Here is a 15,253-nt window from a genome sequence, read left to right as displayed (position 1 = left end):
CATAATGATGACACTATTGGCGCTAACTGGTTGGATATCACCATTACAGCATGTCCATAAAGAAAAAACCTAATGGTATTTAATAAAAGGAAATAACTAGGCAATATAAGTCTAATAACTAGTCATAGTAAAATCCATGGAGAGAACTATAGCATTTAGTGGTGAGCAAGAGTCTAAAAACAAAACAAAAAAATGGTAACATAACTTTATCCATATAAATCAAGAGAACACAATTTTTTTTTAAACTTGTCCAGTTGGCAAAAAAAATCGGGGTTCGAAGTCTGTATTTGTGACAGGAAAATACAGCAGCATCAATGAGAACGACTTCATGTCGCAGTATGAACTTGGCTCTTCTGTTTTGTAGAAAATCTGTACCTGCTTAACGCGAGCCGAACGAACAAAACTTAATCTTCAGGTATTGTGCGTGTGGCTCAACGTGAGGCAAATACAGAAAATCAAACGAAATATGATGATCCCGTCTTGGAAAAGCAGTTGCAGACGACGTTATACTCTCCATTTCTCGCTGCGTCCACACACCTGGAAAGGTGCAAAGGTTAACATTGATGCCAATACAAAAAAAAAATGTAGCCTACCTGTCTGTAAAATTGTCATTCACAATTTAATCCAACATACACATTTTTTCCCGACATAAACTTACCATTGCCTATCTATTGTCGGGAGAAACAAAAGTGAGAAGACATTTTAAAAACGCACTAGCAGTAATACCTGCGCATTGTGTACATCTTATAGGCAACACTGAATGCGTCTGGCACGTTGTAGGTAGCCTATATATACTCCTGGCATGGTAGGCCATCCTTCCATTTATCTTCTCTCTCCCTCTTTTTTTCAGGTTGGTTTTAAAAAGAGAGAGGATTCTCCAGTGGACACCTGTCGCACGGTGCGTTGCTCAGGTCCAATATTGACACAACAGCCAAGGGGAGGGAGAGCAGACGTAAACGAGTTTAGCTCTTTATTATGCCAACCCTCCCTCTCTATGCAAACCAACCGTGCTTTGCGCTCGGTCCAATCGATGAGATGGCAGGGTTTGCTGACCTTTGTGCTCAAGCTGAACCGGTGGAGAATGGGACATTCAAAAGGTGGCTTCATTCACCTGTGTTGAAGGTAGGAGAAAACCCACCTACCTGCCCCCCTGCTCTGTCCTCCATCATGTCATTTACACATATTTTCATATCATGTGGCTTGCAAATTAGTTCCTTACCTCGTCATCAGAGCTTGCCTTGCGAAAAGACTGGCGTGTTATGTAGACTATGCTTGATTTCACAAAGTAAAAAGTAGATGCAGACGCTTCCACATCTGCATTGCTTGCTGTTTGGGGGTTTTAGGCTGGTTTTCTGTATAGCACTTTGTGACATCGGCTGGTTTAAAAAGGGCTTCATAAATACTTTGATTGATTGAGATACCATATAAAATGAAACAAGCTCAGCATATTCACGGTTTATTAATGGCTAGGGTATACAGCAAACCCTACACCTGGATGGCACATCACAAATAATCATCAGAGGGATAAAGACTTCACTGGTTCACCAATACATTGTTGTCAACACAAGTCAATTGATTGTTGCAATGTCAATGAATTAATACACAATGCCAAGGTTTGTTTTGTAGAATGAATCTTTTGACAGTCTTCCATCTGTCTCTGTTCATCTGTAGAAAACACCCCTGATAAAATGTTTATAAACTTCAAAGAACACTGATAATTACAGCAAATGTATTTATTTAATTCATTTCACAATTACATATAACTGGTCAACACAAATCATTTAAAAAATGGCAAATTAGATTATATAAAAATAACACTATGGGAAAAAAAAAACTGAAACATATCCCTGTCGCCAAAGGTTAAAATTAGCATTGTCGCAGTTCAGTTGATTTAGCAAGTTTTGTAACTAGTTGTGGCTAAGAGAAAGGTCTCAGCAGCTGGTTGGAGGGAATAATCATGTTTCACATTAGCGATGTGGTGTCTGCTCTAGTCTTGTCAGCATCCAAATGGCACCCTATGCGCTACTTTTGACCAAGGCCCATAGGGCTCTGGTCAAAAGTAGTGCAATATATATGGAATAAGGTGCCACTTAGGAGGTGCCACTTAGGATGTAGTGGCTAGTCTTTAGCGTCTCCTTGGCTAGATGTGTTGAGTTTCTTGGTGTATGCGTTCCAGCCTGCCTCTCTGTACTCTGCAGCAGCCTTCACCCTATCAGAGGCCCCCAGGATACCACGGCCCACGATGATGATGTCAGAGCCTCTTTTACAAATCACATCATCAGGACTGGAGTACTGCTGGCCCAGACCATCTCCTGAAACAGAAAGGATGAAGATTATGATCAATGAACAGTGTGGTGCTGAAGAAAACACCACCCTAGTTTGTTGCTGAAGAGGTAAAAAAAAAAAACTATGAAAACAAGGGCTGCATTCAAAATGGCACTCTATTCTCAACATAGTGCATTACTTTTGCCCATAGGGCTCTAGTCAAAAGTAGTGCACTGTTGGTAATAGGGAGCCAATACAGACAACCAAGATAAGTGACCCAGTCTTCATTTATTGGACCTTAGCACCATCTAGTGGCAAGGAGAGCTAACAACAGGACATTCTGAAAATGACAGAACACTGGACAGGATGGATGAAGTGGTTAACAGGTAGAGTGTGGTACCTCCTGACTGCATCTGCACCCCTGGAGTCATGTGTACAAACTCAGGCTTGTTGCTGATCTTGGCGCCAGAGATGAACCCAAAAACAAATTCAGAATGCTCCTCAGCCATTTTCACCTATGGAATGACAGAGATTAAGAATTACATTAAGGAATCCAACTATTACTACAGTTAAACTGTCCGATGCAAACACCCTTATTAAAACATACTAGAATGTAATCAGGCTTTCACGGTGACCCTGCAAGATGACACTGTGTCCTGAATTGTAACACATTGCAGAGAGCTGTGGGAGGTTAGAGAGGGACAGAACATTCTGAGGAAATTCTTGCTGGAGCGCTATGCTTACCACAGCCTGCGTGTAGTCCCCTGTTGCTAGGGAACCCTGGGAGCTCATCTGACCTATGAGGACACAGCCGCGGTCCAGCGGGCGGCCCACCGCACTGAGCCCCTTCACCACCCCAGGGCCTGGTACCGCATGGGCATTAACGATGTGAGACCACGAGGAGATCTGGTAGAGCCCACCTGAGAAATAGAGGAAAACACACAACAGTCAGAAGACTTAGAAATAATAGCAACCAGATATTAATTAGGATTGAAAAGCATGTTTCAAAAGGTTAAGGGGACAACTGCTGTACAACAATGCCCCTTATTTGCTGGAGTTGGACAATGTGTCTATTTTAACACGGGGCGCATTAGTTTTGCATAGCCTGGGGCCCTGGGTGGGAAGAGTTTGCACATTTAAAGTGAAATCACCACCCACCGAGGGGCACACAGCAATGCAAAACGAGTGCGCCCACTAATCACCTTCATACTGGTGCTTGACCGTGTTCCCGATGTCGGCAAACTTGCGGTCCTCAAAGATGAGGAAGTTGTGTTTGAGACCCAGGTCCTTGAGTGACTGGGTGAAGGCTGGGCTGAAGTCCTGAAGGATGTCCACGTGGGTCTTCAACACACACATCTGAGGCCCCAGAGAGTCGGCCAGCTGCAGCAGCTCCTCGCAGCCCGTCATGTCTGCCGACACACATAGGTTGGTCTTCTTTTCTTCCATCAGTCTGAGGAGCTGGGCGGCCAGAGGGTGTGTATTCTGGAGCTGGGCCCTGTCTCCATAGCTCAGCTCCGCCGGCTTGCAGGGCTTTTTGGCTGCAGGCGAGCCGTTCTTCTCCTCCTCACCAGAGGGCTTGTAGGTGTTGTTCTCCTGGATGAACCTGCACACGCTCTGGGCCGTGAGCGAGTCGATGCGCTCTGCCTGAAACAGGGTGTTGAGGAGTTTGGAGATGGAGATGACGGAGTGGAGCGTGATGCCCCTCTTGGCCAGCATGGCCCCGCCGCCCTGCTCCCTGTCCATCAACACGATGGCATCAGTCACCCTTAAACCCTCCGCCTGGAGCACCAGAGCCGTCTCCATGACGCTGCTGCCGCTGGTCACTACATCCTCAATGATCAGACACGTGTCTCCAGGGTGAATAGTCCCCTCTATAATCTTCTTAGTTCCTAGGATAAAGAGATGGAACATATTGTGGCCATGATGGATGTCTGATATGAGAGATCTGGAATCTATTTAGACTGATGAAATGCTCTAACACTTGCTAGCTCCAACTGTAGACAACTGATGGGATGCTTAAAATAAAAAAATAAAAAACACTCAAAGAGAACAATCAAATTTGACCATCATGAAATCGCACCATAGTCTTTGGCTTCTTTTCTTCGGATGAGCATGGGCAGCTCGTGATTGGAGCAGATGATTGTAGCCAAGGGTAGAGCAGTGTATGGGACTCCACACACAGAGCTGTATTTTAAGTCCTCATCTTTGGCGCGTTGATAAAGAAGACTTGACACCTAAAGGCAAACAAACCCATCAAAACACTTAGTCAACTAACTCCAACTAATGAGCTCGTAACATACATTTTACAATTTGATTTGATTACCTCCGAACAGACGTAGTTCAGCGTTTCTCAAACTCGGTCCTCGGGACCCCAAGGGGTACACGTTTTGTTTTTTGCCCTAGTAATCAAGCTTTGGTCATTTGAATCTGCTGTATAGTGCTAGAGCAAAAACCAAAACGTGCACCCCATTAGGGTCCCCATGACCGAGTTTGGGAACGCCGACATTGCTGTTTCCAATACTCATGCGAAACACGTGTTTTACCAACCTGGTTCATGAGAGTTGGGTAAGAAACAATAACTCTGAGATCAAAATAAATCGGCGAGGTTATTCCACTCTTCAGAGTGAACGTTCCGAATTTCACTGCCTGAACATCATGCAACTTTAAGATTAAACTTTCAAGACAGACGTTTTCCATTTTCAATGTTTTAACTCCGCTTGCAAATATCAGTAGGTTAGATAGCGGTCTCACTCGTCAAGCGCAATCTCGTCAGACACTTAAAAAAGTGTTTCCGGGTCACGGAATTTTCAAAATAAAGGTCCACAATTTAATATTATAAACGTGTCATTAACATGTATTTATTTAGTCATGATATATGCTTTTTTTCTGTCTAAACACGAACAATTATTAATATTTGTTCATATTTAAGTGACATGTCCATTACATTTCGGTCAAATAAATGCCCCCAATGCAATACACTGTATATGAAATACATACTGGCTTATATAAAGAAAACTATTCTAGGTGCTGAAGTAAAAGTGGGGTTGGGACTACTCACTAGGGTCTATAGAATCTATATATTGTTTTTATTTCATGGGGGACAGAGGTCTACATGCCCAGTAACACTTTCCACTCCAACCCACTCCATTGGTCCCAATACAATACAATGTGCCTATAAATTACATATTGGCTTATAGAGAGACAACTATTCTAGGTGCCGAAGTAGAAGAAGGGTTGGGATTTTCTCAGTAGAGTCTGTAGAATCTAGATATGGTGTTATTTCATGGGGGACTATGGTCTAAATACCCAAATATCCACCCACTCCCTGTTCACTGCAATGCAATACACTGTAGGCCTATAGGTGATTACTTACTTCCAAGACACAATGTAAACAATGATGGTCAGGCATACCTGTTAAAGACCTGGATTAACCTAATGATGATGAGCCAATTGCACCTTTTACTCATTTAATCAGCCCAAGGCCAGTGTGCACCTATGCCAAAAAAATGGATCTTAGCCTGAAACGACTTAAAATGGAGCCACTGGACACTACCTACAAATACTGCACTGTACAGGAAAAACGATAGATTGTGTATCCATAAAACCAGGGTCCAGACTACTCACTAGAGGCCCTAGAATACAAAACAGCAATTCAAGCCTAGGATGAGGTACACCAAGGCCAGACCTGCAAGGCTTGGTAACCACATCTACTATGAGGCTACGCGGTCAGTAAACTCATGTTGAGTCTAAATCAACATGTGAAGTGTTTCATGTTTCCATGTTTCATGAGCTGAAATAAAAGATCCCAGAATTTTTCCATTTAACAAAAAGCTAATTTCTCTCAAATTTTATACACATAGTTGTTTACATCCCTGTTAGTGAGCATTTCTCCTTTGCCAAGATAATCCATCCAACCGACAGGTTTGGCATATCAAGAAGCCGATTAAACAGCATGATCATTACACAGGTGCACATTGTGCTGGGGACAATAGAATGTCTAAAATGTGCAGTTTTGTCACACAACACAATGCCACAGATGGGTTTTCCAATCCTGTGGCGGTCCTCATGAGAGCCAGTTTCATCATAGGACTTGATGGTTTTTGCGACTGCACTTGAAGAAACTTTCAAAGTTCTTGAAATTTTCCAGATTGACTGACCTTCATGTCTTAAAGTAATGATGATGGACTGTCATTTCTCTCTGCTTATTTGAGCTGATCTTGCCATAATATGGCCATGGTCTTTTACCAAAAAGGGCTATCTTCTTTATACCACCCCTACCATGTCACAACACAACTGACTGGCTCAAACTCATTAAGAAGGAAATACATTCCACAAGTTAACTTAACAAGGCACACCTGTTAATTGAAATGCATTCCAGGTGACTAGCTCATGAAGCTGGTTGAGAGAATGCCAAGCGTGTCCAAAGCTTTCATCAAGGAAAAGGGTGGCTATTTGAAGAATCTCAAACATAAAATACATTTGGATTTGTTTAACACTTTTTTTTGGTTACTAAATTATTCCATATGTGTTATTTCAGAGTTTTGATGTCTTCACTATTATTCTACAATGTAGAAAATAGTAAAAAATAAAGAAAAACCCTTGATTGAGTAGGTGTTCTAAAACACTTGACAGGTAGTGTACATCACATTGGGGTTTAGATCAGAGCACAGTACCATTACTGCAACAACATTCGTTTTTAAATAATATTGTCAATGCTTTACATTGGAAAATGAATTGTACTGCCTTGTTTGTGGACTATTGTGGCCAGGTTAAATCTCAATTCCTTGAAGTGCATAAAGGGATACCCCAGGGTTTGATTCTGGAGCCACTATTATTCACACTGTATATAAATAACATTGGAAATACTGTGAAAAATGTGAAATCTTTATGCCGATGATACATTATGGTATTCTGTTGCACCATCTGTAAACATAGCCTTTTCACACTAGCATTCGGGATTTCCAAGCACTACAGTCACTCTTGGATCTTAAGTTGGTACCTAATGCAAACAAAACAAAAATGCATGCCATTTTCTAGGTTTTCCAGACTTAAGTAACCTTGAAGTTACTAGCCTGAACACAAATTGTTTTGTTGAGTTCCCTCCCTCTTTATAAATATCTTGCTGTCTGGCTAGATGGTCAATTGGAGATCAAAATTGGATTATTCTACAGAAATAGAGAATGTGTAGTCTGTTGATAATAGAAAGTTGTCCATGCCACTTATGTCTGTTTTAGATGCAGCTTCCACACCTAAACCTCTAGATGCTGTTTTCCATTGTGCCCGTAGATTCTTTACTGCCGATTTAAATAACTCACCCTTGCGTATTGTATCAAAAGGAGGGTTGGGCCTCTCTATTTGTAAGATTAGAGCAGCATTCCCTTTGTTTATTTACCATGAGCTCCCACAGAAACACTCGTCAAGGTTAAAACAATAGAATACCGTAGAAGAGCACAAGATTGGATAGTGCTAGAGGTTCCAAGGGTGGCTTCTGATTTAGGGAATAGCTGCTTTGGTTTTTATGCTTCACAGATGTGGAATGTGTTGCAGGGGAAGCTCAGGCTTGAATGCCTGTTGTCCTTTATGTGTGTGTTTTGTATTGTGCAGGGCTCATTTGGAAAAAATGGATTTGGTCTCCATATGACACCCTGTAAAATAAAGGTCAGTAAATCAAATACAAGTCTCTGATATCTTTCCACACTGGATTGTGCAACATTTGCCCATTATTATACGTTTACAAAAATATAAACCCAACATGTAACAATTTCAACAATTTTACTGAGTTACAGTTCATGTAAGGAAATCAGTCCATTGAAATATTCATTAGGCCCTAATCTATGGATTTCACATGACTGGGCAGGGGCACAGCCATGGGTGGGCCTGGGAGGGCATAGGACCACCCACTGGGGAGCCAGGCCCAGCCAATCAGAATGAGTTTTTCCCCACAAAAGAGCTTTATTACAGACTCAAATACTCCTGTTTCATCAGCTGTCCGGGTGGTTGGTCTCAGACGATTCCACAGGTGAAGAAGCTGGATGTGGAGGTCCTGGGCTGGCGTGGTTACATGTGGTCTGCGTTTGTGAGGCTGTTTGGACATACTGCCAAATTCTCAAAAACAATGTTGGAGGCAGCATATGGTAGACAAACTAACATTCAATTATCTGGCAACAGCTCTGGTGGACAATCCTGCTGTTAGCATTCCAATTGTACGCTCCCTCAAAAGTTTAGAAATCTGTGGCATTGTGTTGTGTGACAAAACTGCACATTTTAGTGGCCTTTTTATTGTCCCCAGTACAAGGTGCACTTGTGTAATGATCATGCTGTTTAATTAGCTTTTTAATATGCCACACCTGTCACGTGGATGGATTATCTTGGCAACGGAGAAATGTTCACTAACAGGGACGTAAACAAATGTGTGCACAACATTTTAGAGAAATAAGCTTTTTGTGCGCATGGAACATTTCTGGGATCTTTTATTTCAGTTCATGAAACATGGGACCAACACTTTACATGTTGCGTTTTTGTTCAGTGATTTTCAAAATTCTTCAAGCTTGGTCAAATTGGTTGAATGATCATTGCTGTTTTAAAGTCATCATTGGCCTCATGGTCAAATCCCTGAGTGGTTTCCTTCCTCTCCGCAACTGAGTTAGGAAGGTCTGTATCTTTGTAGTGACTGGGTGTATTGATACACCATCCAACATATAATTAATAACTTCACCGTGATATTCAATGTCTGTTTTGTTTTTTATTAGTACCCATATAAAGGGGTTGAATTCTTATTGACTCAAGACATTTCTGCTTTTATTTATTTTTCTTAATTTCTAACATAATTCCACTTTGACATGGGGTATTGTGTGGAGGCCAGTGACACAAAATCTCAATTTAATCCATTTTAAATTCAGGCTGTAACAACAAAATGTGGGAAAAGTCAAGGGGTATGAATACTTTCAGAAGGCACTGTAATCTTAAGCATTTTACCACTTAGTTTTAGGTAGCAATAGTATCACATCTTGCTAACATGAAGCAGAACTGATTCACCAATTTGCTCAGTAGTAGGTTTGAAGCACTGTAGCATGGAGCATACTACCAGCTTTGTATTTGGTTAGGCATGTACACATGTTTATAGTTTTATGGTTGTTTATGAGTTGCCATTACAATTGCCTTGGCTGTAGGTATGAGAAAAATGTCATCAGCATAACATTTAAATATTTGATGACGAAGATTGATTTTTGTGAGAGAGTCTACATACTGTACTGTACATCCTACCTATAGGAATGCTTATTGTGCTTCACAAATGGCACCCTATTCCTATATAGTGCACTGCTTGACCAGTGCTATAGGCCCCGGTCAAAACTAGTTCACTATGTAGGGAATAGGGTGCCATTTGGGAAGCACACAGGACAAATGAATGATGGGTCTCTGCGTCCGCTGTTACAAAATGTTAGAAACATCCTTTCATAATTTGAATAAATACATAACGATTTAAAATCAATCAAGTTATACCAGTTCTCATATTTAAATAAACAATACATCCAGAAATTAAGTAATTAAGGTCTGGGTTTTCAAATCCCACACTATTGGGGCAATACTACATTAAGTGTTCAATCAGTGTTCTAGACCCTGAGTGCTAATTGCACAAGTTAACATTCATATTGAGTAAATGGGTGACCAGTGCTAAGTGTCACAGGTGGGATCTGAACCCCAGTCTCGGAGCTCGGGAATCCAACACCTCAAAGGTCCAATGCAGCTGTTTTAAAAAAATCTCAATATCAAATCAATTCTGGGTAAAAATTAAGTGCTTTACTGTGATTGTTTTCAATTAAAATGATCAAAAAGAAATCCAAAATAGCTTCCTAACAAAGAACAATTTCTCAAATAAGAACTTTGCTAGGACTGTTTGGGAGTGGTCTGAGTGGGGAGGGGAAAACTATAAACTAGCTGTTATTGGCTGAGAGGTTTGGAACTCTCTTATTGGTCTAATAAAGATTCTCACCAGGTGGGCCAAAATTCCATCCCAACAAAACAGGCTGAAATTTCAGGTGGTCTTTTCAAACAGCTCTAACACTAAAAGGCCATTATCATTATTTTCACAATTTCACAGTATTATTCCAACCTCATAGTGTGGAAATATAGAACGCAGGAAAGTCACGTTTTTGACTGCACTGGCCGTTTAACCATTAGACACAAATTCCTCTTGGGCCGAGGGTGACACTGATTTTGAAGTCGCAGGGCAGTCCGACTCACCTCAACTACATGAGCGATGAGAGCTAATGTGAAGACTTCAGATTTGTTGTAAACGAGTTGGGTCTAAGAAAGAGAAATATGCAACTCGTTGTTTGGTCACTGCCCTATTCGGATTGAAATTTGCAGCCTGTCCTTCCAGCTTTGACCATTCAAATCACAACTAAACCTGAGACCTATGAATGGGGAACCAACAAAATGCGTTCAAAGTGAGCTTGGAGGTGACAGACGTGTACCGACAAACAAGAGTGATGTACAAAAGTGATGTGAGAAGTTCATCGTGTTGGATTCTTTCATTCATATCTCAAACCGCACCGTTGTAAAAATAACCGTTGTACTATATCTCCACACTAAGGGATCAACGCTGAATATTTCTTCACAGACAATAGCACTTCTACAAAGGCTGACCACATTCTACAATAAATTACATTCAACAGTTCTATTACCGTTCATAGATCTTTCTCTGATAGTTGGTTAATCATTTCCAAGGATAATATATTACAATTTTGGCATTTCCAATACATGGACACCATAAGAGTGGTAGGGCTCCATACTACAGCTCTGAAACATCTCGATCAATCAAATGCCAATGTCTTGTCTTCTGGCATCTTGAACACAGTAATGATATTCACACAACATGTTTGTTGACAAGCTACAGGTATTATCTAGTATCCAGAGATGGAAAACCATGTTTCAATGGCGGAGTCCTGGGGTGTAATCATTAGTCCAAACAGTAGCAACGAAAACAAGTTTCTATTGGACAAATTCAGGTCGGTCCCTCGGTTTGGTTCTGTTAAGTGCCTAGAGAATCGACCCCCGAAGTACTACTAACAGAGTGTTTTTTGTTTCACCTTTGTGTTAATTGGCTGTTCACGGGGTAATTATAGGGTGTGTCCCATGCTGCTGGTCAACAGTCCCTTGATGTTGGTGACAGGGCGCACGTCGTGTAGTTGTCTCCGTCTGTCGATGAAGGATGCCAGACGGCCCGTGTCCAGTGGGGTCTTGGAGTAGTCTCCACTGTGGGCACTCACCCAGGGGTGCTGAAGACAGATGGTGGCAATGGGCCTCTTCCGGGGGTCCTGCTGCAGGGTAGAGCTGATGAAGTCCCTGGCCGCCTGGCTCACTCCCTGGAAGTAGTCCTCTGGGAAGCAGAAGTCCAGCTTGCAGATATTGACGCACGTCTCCTCCAGGCTCTCGTCCAGGAAGGGCGAGACACCGCTCAGCATGACGTAGGCCAGAACCCCGGCGCTCCAAACGTCAGTGCTCAGGGACACCGCTGTGCCCTGGATCAGCTCAGGAGCCGCAAACTCTGGGTTGCCCAGGAGAAGATGGACATAACGGTGGCGAGACACCTGGACCGCATCTCCAAAATCTATGAGCTTGATAGAAGGAACAGGCACGTGGAGATCCACCAGGAGGTTCTCAGGCTAGAGACACGATATGAATGCGTTTGTTAATGGGTTTGACCAAGATCAGGTTAAAAGGGACATTTCACTGAAAGTTTCTCAGGTGCTTTTAGACTACAAAAGTTAACTAATTTCCATTCATTTGGGGCGTCGTGGGACGTGGTTTCATCTTGACAGGCTACTTTAGAGGTCTGAAAACATCTGTCAAACTAAAGTGTAACGTCACTTTAACATATGTTCTTAGCATTGGTACTGATGTGTGCTTTGTGTTCACCTTAAGGTCTAGATGGGCCACTCTGCAGGTGTGGAGGTGCTGCAAGGCCTCTAAGGTGTCCTTCACAAAGAAGGCCACCTTCTCCTCCATCAGCTCATCATGGGCCACCAGGTAGTCCAATAGCCTCCCGCCCTCCAGCCTGGGAGCAACACGAGACAAAAATGTATACAGACCACACTATGACACTATTGTGCGTCCCAAATGGCACCCTATTCTCTACACAGTGCACTGATTTTGACCAATGTAGGGAATAGGGTGCCATTTGGGATGCAAACAATGACTATGTTCATTTACACTAACAAAGCCAAGTGTAAACTATAATCCCTAGCCTGGGTCCTATACTGGGTTCTCTTCTATGAATTTCATTCCATGAGCTTCACATGTTAGTGTTTGCAGTTGGCAACACAGCAAGGAGTTGGCTAAAAGCAAAAAGAGACTGAAACACCAGGCTGTACAATAATCTATCCCTCTTTCTCAATTAATCTTTTCTCGATTCCTCTCTCCTTGCCGCCTCCTCAATCGTATTGGAGGATAAGGTCCAAAGTCCCTGCACCCGGACCTTCTTCTCCAATGCATTTTGAGAAGGAGGCGAGCAGAGATGAATCAAGGGAAATATGAATTGAGAAACAGCCCAAGTCCACAGCAGAAATATCCTTACAGCTCGAAGACCAACATGAGGGAAGTGGGGGACTCGTAGGTGTCAGTCAGAGCCACCAGCTGAGGATGCTGGACGTGGCTCAAGATGTCTGCCTCGTGGTCCACCTGCTCCTTCTTTTGCATCTTCTTAGTGATGTACTTCACAGCCACCTCCTTCTTGCTGGCCTTGTTCATACACTTTCTCACTACGGAGAATCGACCCCTGGAGAAGGGAGAGGAGTAGGAGGGTAGTTGTAACAGGTAAAACATTTCATTGTTGTAAACTGCTGCTGTGAGCCTTTGTTATGAGAATTTTTATGAAAAATCCCAATAAAATACAACAAATTATTATGATGGGCTGCTTTAAAACAGCGGGGGGGTGTACTTTACCGTCCAATCTCACAAATTTCCGTGAAACTCGATTCAAAGTTGTCTTTCCACTGAATGCCCATTCCATCGTATGTGGAAACTTAGAATAGAGAGAAAACAAATGGAATATTTTATTAGTCAATATTTACATTGTTGCTACATTCGTACAGTAACATTTCTTTCTTCAAGGACCTCTCGATCTGCCATGACTGGTTTTTATGATGAGGGTGAAATGCCAAGACAATGCTTCCAAAATGGCACCCTATTCCCTTTATGATGCCCTACATTTGACCATAGGGCTCTGGTCAAAAGCAGTGCACTGTATAGGGAATGGGGTGCCATTTAGTATGGATTCTAGGAGCAGGCACCTGGGCCCTGGTCAAAAGTAGTGCACTATATAGGGAATAGGGTGCCATTTAGGACATATCCATAGTCTAGGTATAGCTTAACCTGTTAAGTCTATAGGGGCGCTATTTCATTATTGGATAAAAAAACGTGCCCGTTTTAAGCGCAATATTTTGTCACGAAAAGATGCTCGACTATGCATATAATTGACAGCTTTGGAAAGAAAACAGTCTAACGTTTCCAAAACTGCAAATATATTATCTGTGAGTGCCACAGAACTCATTCTACAGGCGAAACCAAGATGAAACTTCAGGAAATGAGCAGAAATCCTGAAGCTCTGTTTTCAAATGTCTCCTTATATGGCTGTGACTGCAGCAGGAACGAGACTGCCCTTTCTGTCGTTTCTTCAAGATGTCTGCAGCATTGTGACGTATTTGTAGGCATATCATTGGAAGATTGGCCATAAGAGACTACATTTTTCAGGGGTCCGCCCGGTGGCCTTTGTCTAAACTTGTGCGTAATCTTCAATTGCGGTCATTTTCTCCTGGGATTCAGAACAGAAAGCACACTTCCACGAAGGATATATCATCGAAGAGATATGTGAAAAACACCTTGAGGATTGGTTCTAAACAACGTTTGCCATGTTTCAGTCGATATTATCGAGTTAATTTGGAAAAAAGTTTGGCGTATTGATGACTGGATTTTTTTTTTTTTTTGGTAGCCAAACGTGACGCACCAAACGGAGCGATTTCTCCTAAACAAATAATCTTTCAGGAAAAACTGAACATTTGCTATCTAACAGAGTCTCCTCATTGAAAACATCTGAAGTTCTTCAAAGGTAAATGATTTTATTTGAATGCTTTTCTGGTTTTTGTGAAAATGTTGCCTGCTTAATGCTAACGCTAAATGCTACGCTAGCTAGCTACTGTTACACAAATTATTGTTTTCCTATGGTTGAGAAGCATATTTTGAAAATCTGAGATGACAGTGTTGTTAACAAAAGGCTAAGTTTGAGAGCTAGCATATTTATTTCATTTCATTTGCGATTTTCATGAATAGTTAACGTTGCGTAATGGTAATGAGCTTGAGTCTGTATTCACGATCCCGGATCCGGGATGGGTAGATCTCCCTCCCTGCTTGTAGTGTGAAGGTGGAGGGTTTTACTCACTCCCGCTGGGCAGGGTCACCATGTTGGAGGGCTCGCTGGGTGGACTGACCCCCCAGGGGTTACTGGCACTGACCCGAAACTGGTAGTGCCCCCCAGGGATGAGATCTTCAATCTTAACACACACATCTACCGTAGAGACCACTGACTGCTGCCACAGTAGGGAGTCTGCAGGGAAGAGAATGAAGAGGTCAACAAGTTCTAGCTCAACGATCTCAGGTGACTGTCAGTAGCTTGTGAATTGTAGATAAAGTTGGGCCTAGAAGGTGATCTTGGGTCAGTTTTGCATTTCCCCTACTAATGGTTAGGGTTAGCATTGGGGAGGTGAGGCTGATCCTAAATCTGTATCTTGGTGCAACTTCACCCCAGAGCCAGAAGAGATGGGCCTACAGTACCTTCCTGCCTGTACTCTACTGTGTAGCTGGACACGGCACAGCTAGCTGAGCTGGCAGGGGGGAGCCAGTGGACGGTCACCGCATTGCTACTGGCCTCCTGGGCCACGGGCCTCGCAGGTGCTGTTGGGATACCTGAGAACAGACATCAGCCCAACATCAG

At 42.5% G+C, this 15,253-nt stretch overlaps 2 protein-coding genes across 2 annotated transcripts in view; both read right to left on the bottom strand.

Annotated features, from left to right (window-relative positions):
• Nucleotides 1-1,440: 1,440 nt before the first annotated feature.
• Nucleotides 1,441-5,052, bottom strand: LOC139380073 (uridine 5'-monophosphate synthase-like). The gene is made up of 6 exons (XM_071122536.1): nt 4,813-5,052; nt 4,346-4,499; nt 3,468-4,154; nt 3,010-3,185; nt 2,666-2,780; nt 1,441-2,312 (listed from the first exon to the last, which is right to left on the bottom strand). Exons 1-6 carry the CDS (start codon nt 4,960-4,962, stop codon nt 2,119-2,121), a joined length of 1,476 nt encoding a protein of 491 aa, XP_070978637.1. The 5' UTR covers nt 4,963-5,052; the 3' UTR covers nt 1,441-2,118.
• Nucleotides 5,053-9,913: 4,861 nt separating this feature from the next.
• Nucleotides 9,914-15,253, bottom strand: part of LOC139380339 (kalirin-like) — a 281,823-nt gene continuing 276,483 nt past the window's right edge. The window contains exons 54-59 of the mRNA XM_071122954.1: nt 15,094-15,225; nt 14,702-14,866; nt 13,210-13,288; nt 12,842-13,042; nt 12,184-12,322; nt 9,914-11,930 (exon numbers count right to left, since the gene is read on the bottom strand). Of these exons, the coding sequence (XP_070979055.1) occupies nt 11,385-11,930; nt 12,184-12,322; nt 12,842-13,042; nt 13,210-13,288; nt 14,702-14,866; nt 15,094-15,225 (1,262 nt within the window). The 3' untranslated portion in view covers nt 9,914-11,384. The remainder of the gene's footprint in view (nt 11,931-12,183; nt 12,323-12,841; nt 13,043-13,209; nt 13,289-14,701; nt 14,867-15,093; nt 15,226-15,253) is intronic.

This window comes from Oncorhynchus clarkii, chromosome 22 (genome assembly GCF_045791955.1).
Source record: "Oncorhynchus clarkii lewisi isolate Uvic-CL-2024 chromosome 22, UVic_Ocla_1.0, whole genome shotgun sequence".
NCBI classification, from domain to species: Eukaryota; Metazoa; Chordata; class Actinopteri; order Salmoniformes; family Salmonidae; genus Oncorhynchus; species Oncorhynchus clarkii.
The sequence above is the reverse complement of the archived record's forward strand: the minus strand, read 5'-3'. Positions and strand labels throughout refer to the sequence as shown.

Coding starts and splice junctions, on each gene's coding strand:
- LOC139380073 (XM_071122536.1), bottom strand. CDS start 4,962: ATGGAAAACGTCTGTCTTGAAAGTTTAATCTTAAAGTTGCATGATGTT. Junction 2,781..3,009: donor GGGACTACACGCAGGCTGTG/GTAAGCATAGCG, acceptor GTCATTCCATAG/GTGAAAATGGCTGAGGAGCA. Junction 2,313..2,665: donor GGTGCAGATGCAGTCAGGAG/GTACCACACTCT, acceptor TTTCTGTTTCAG/GAGATGGTCTGGGCCAGCAG.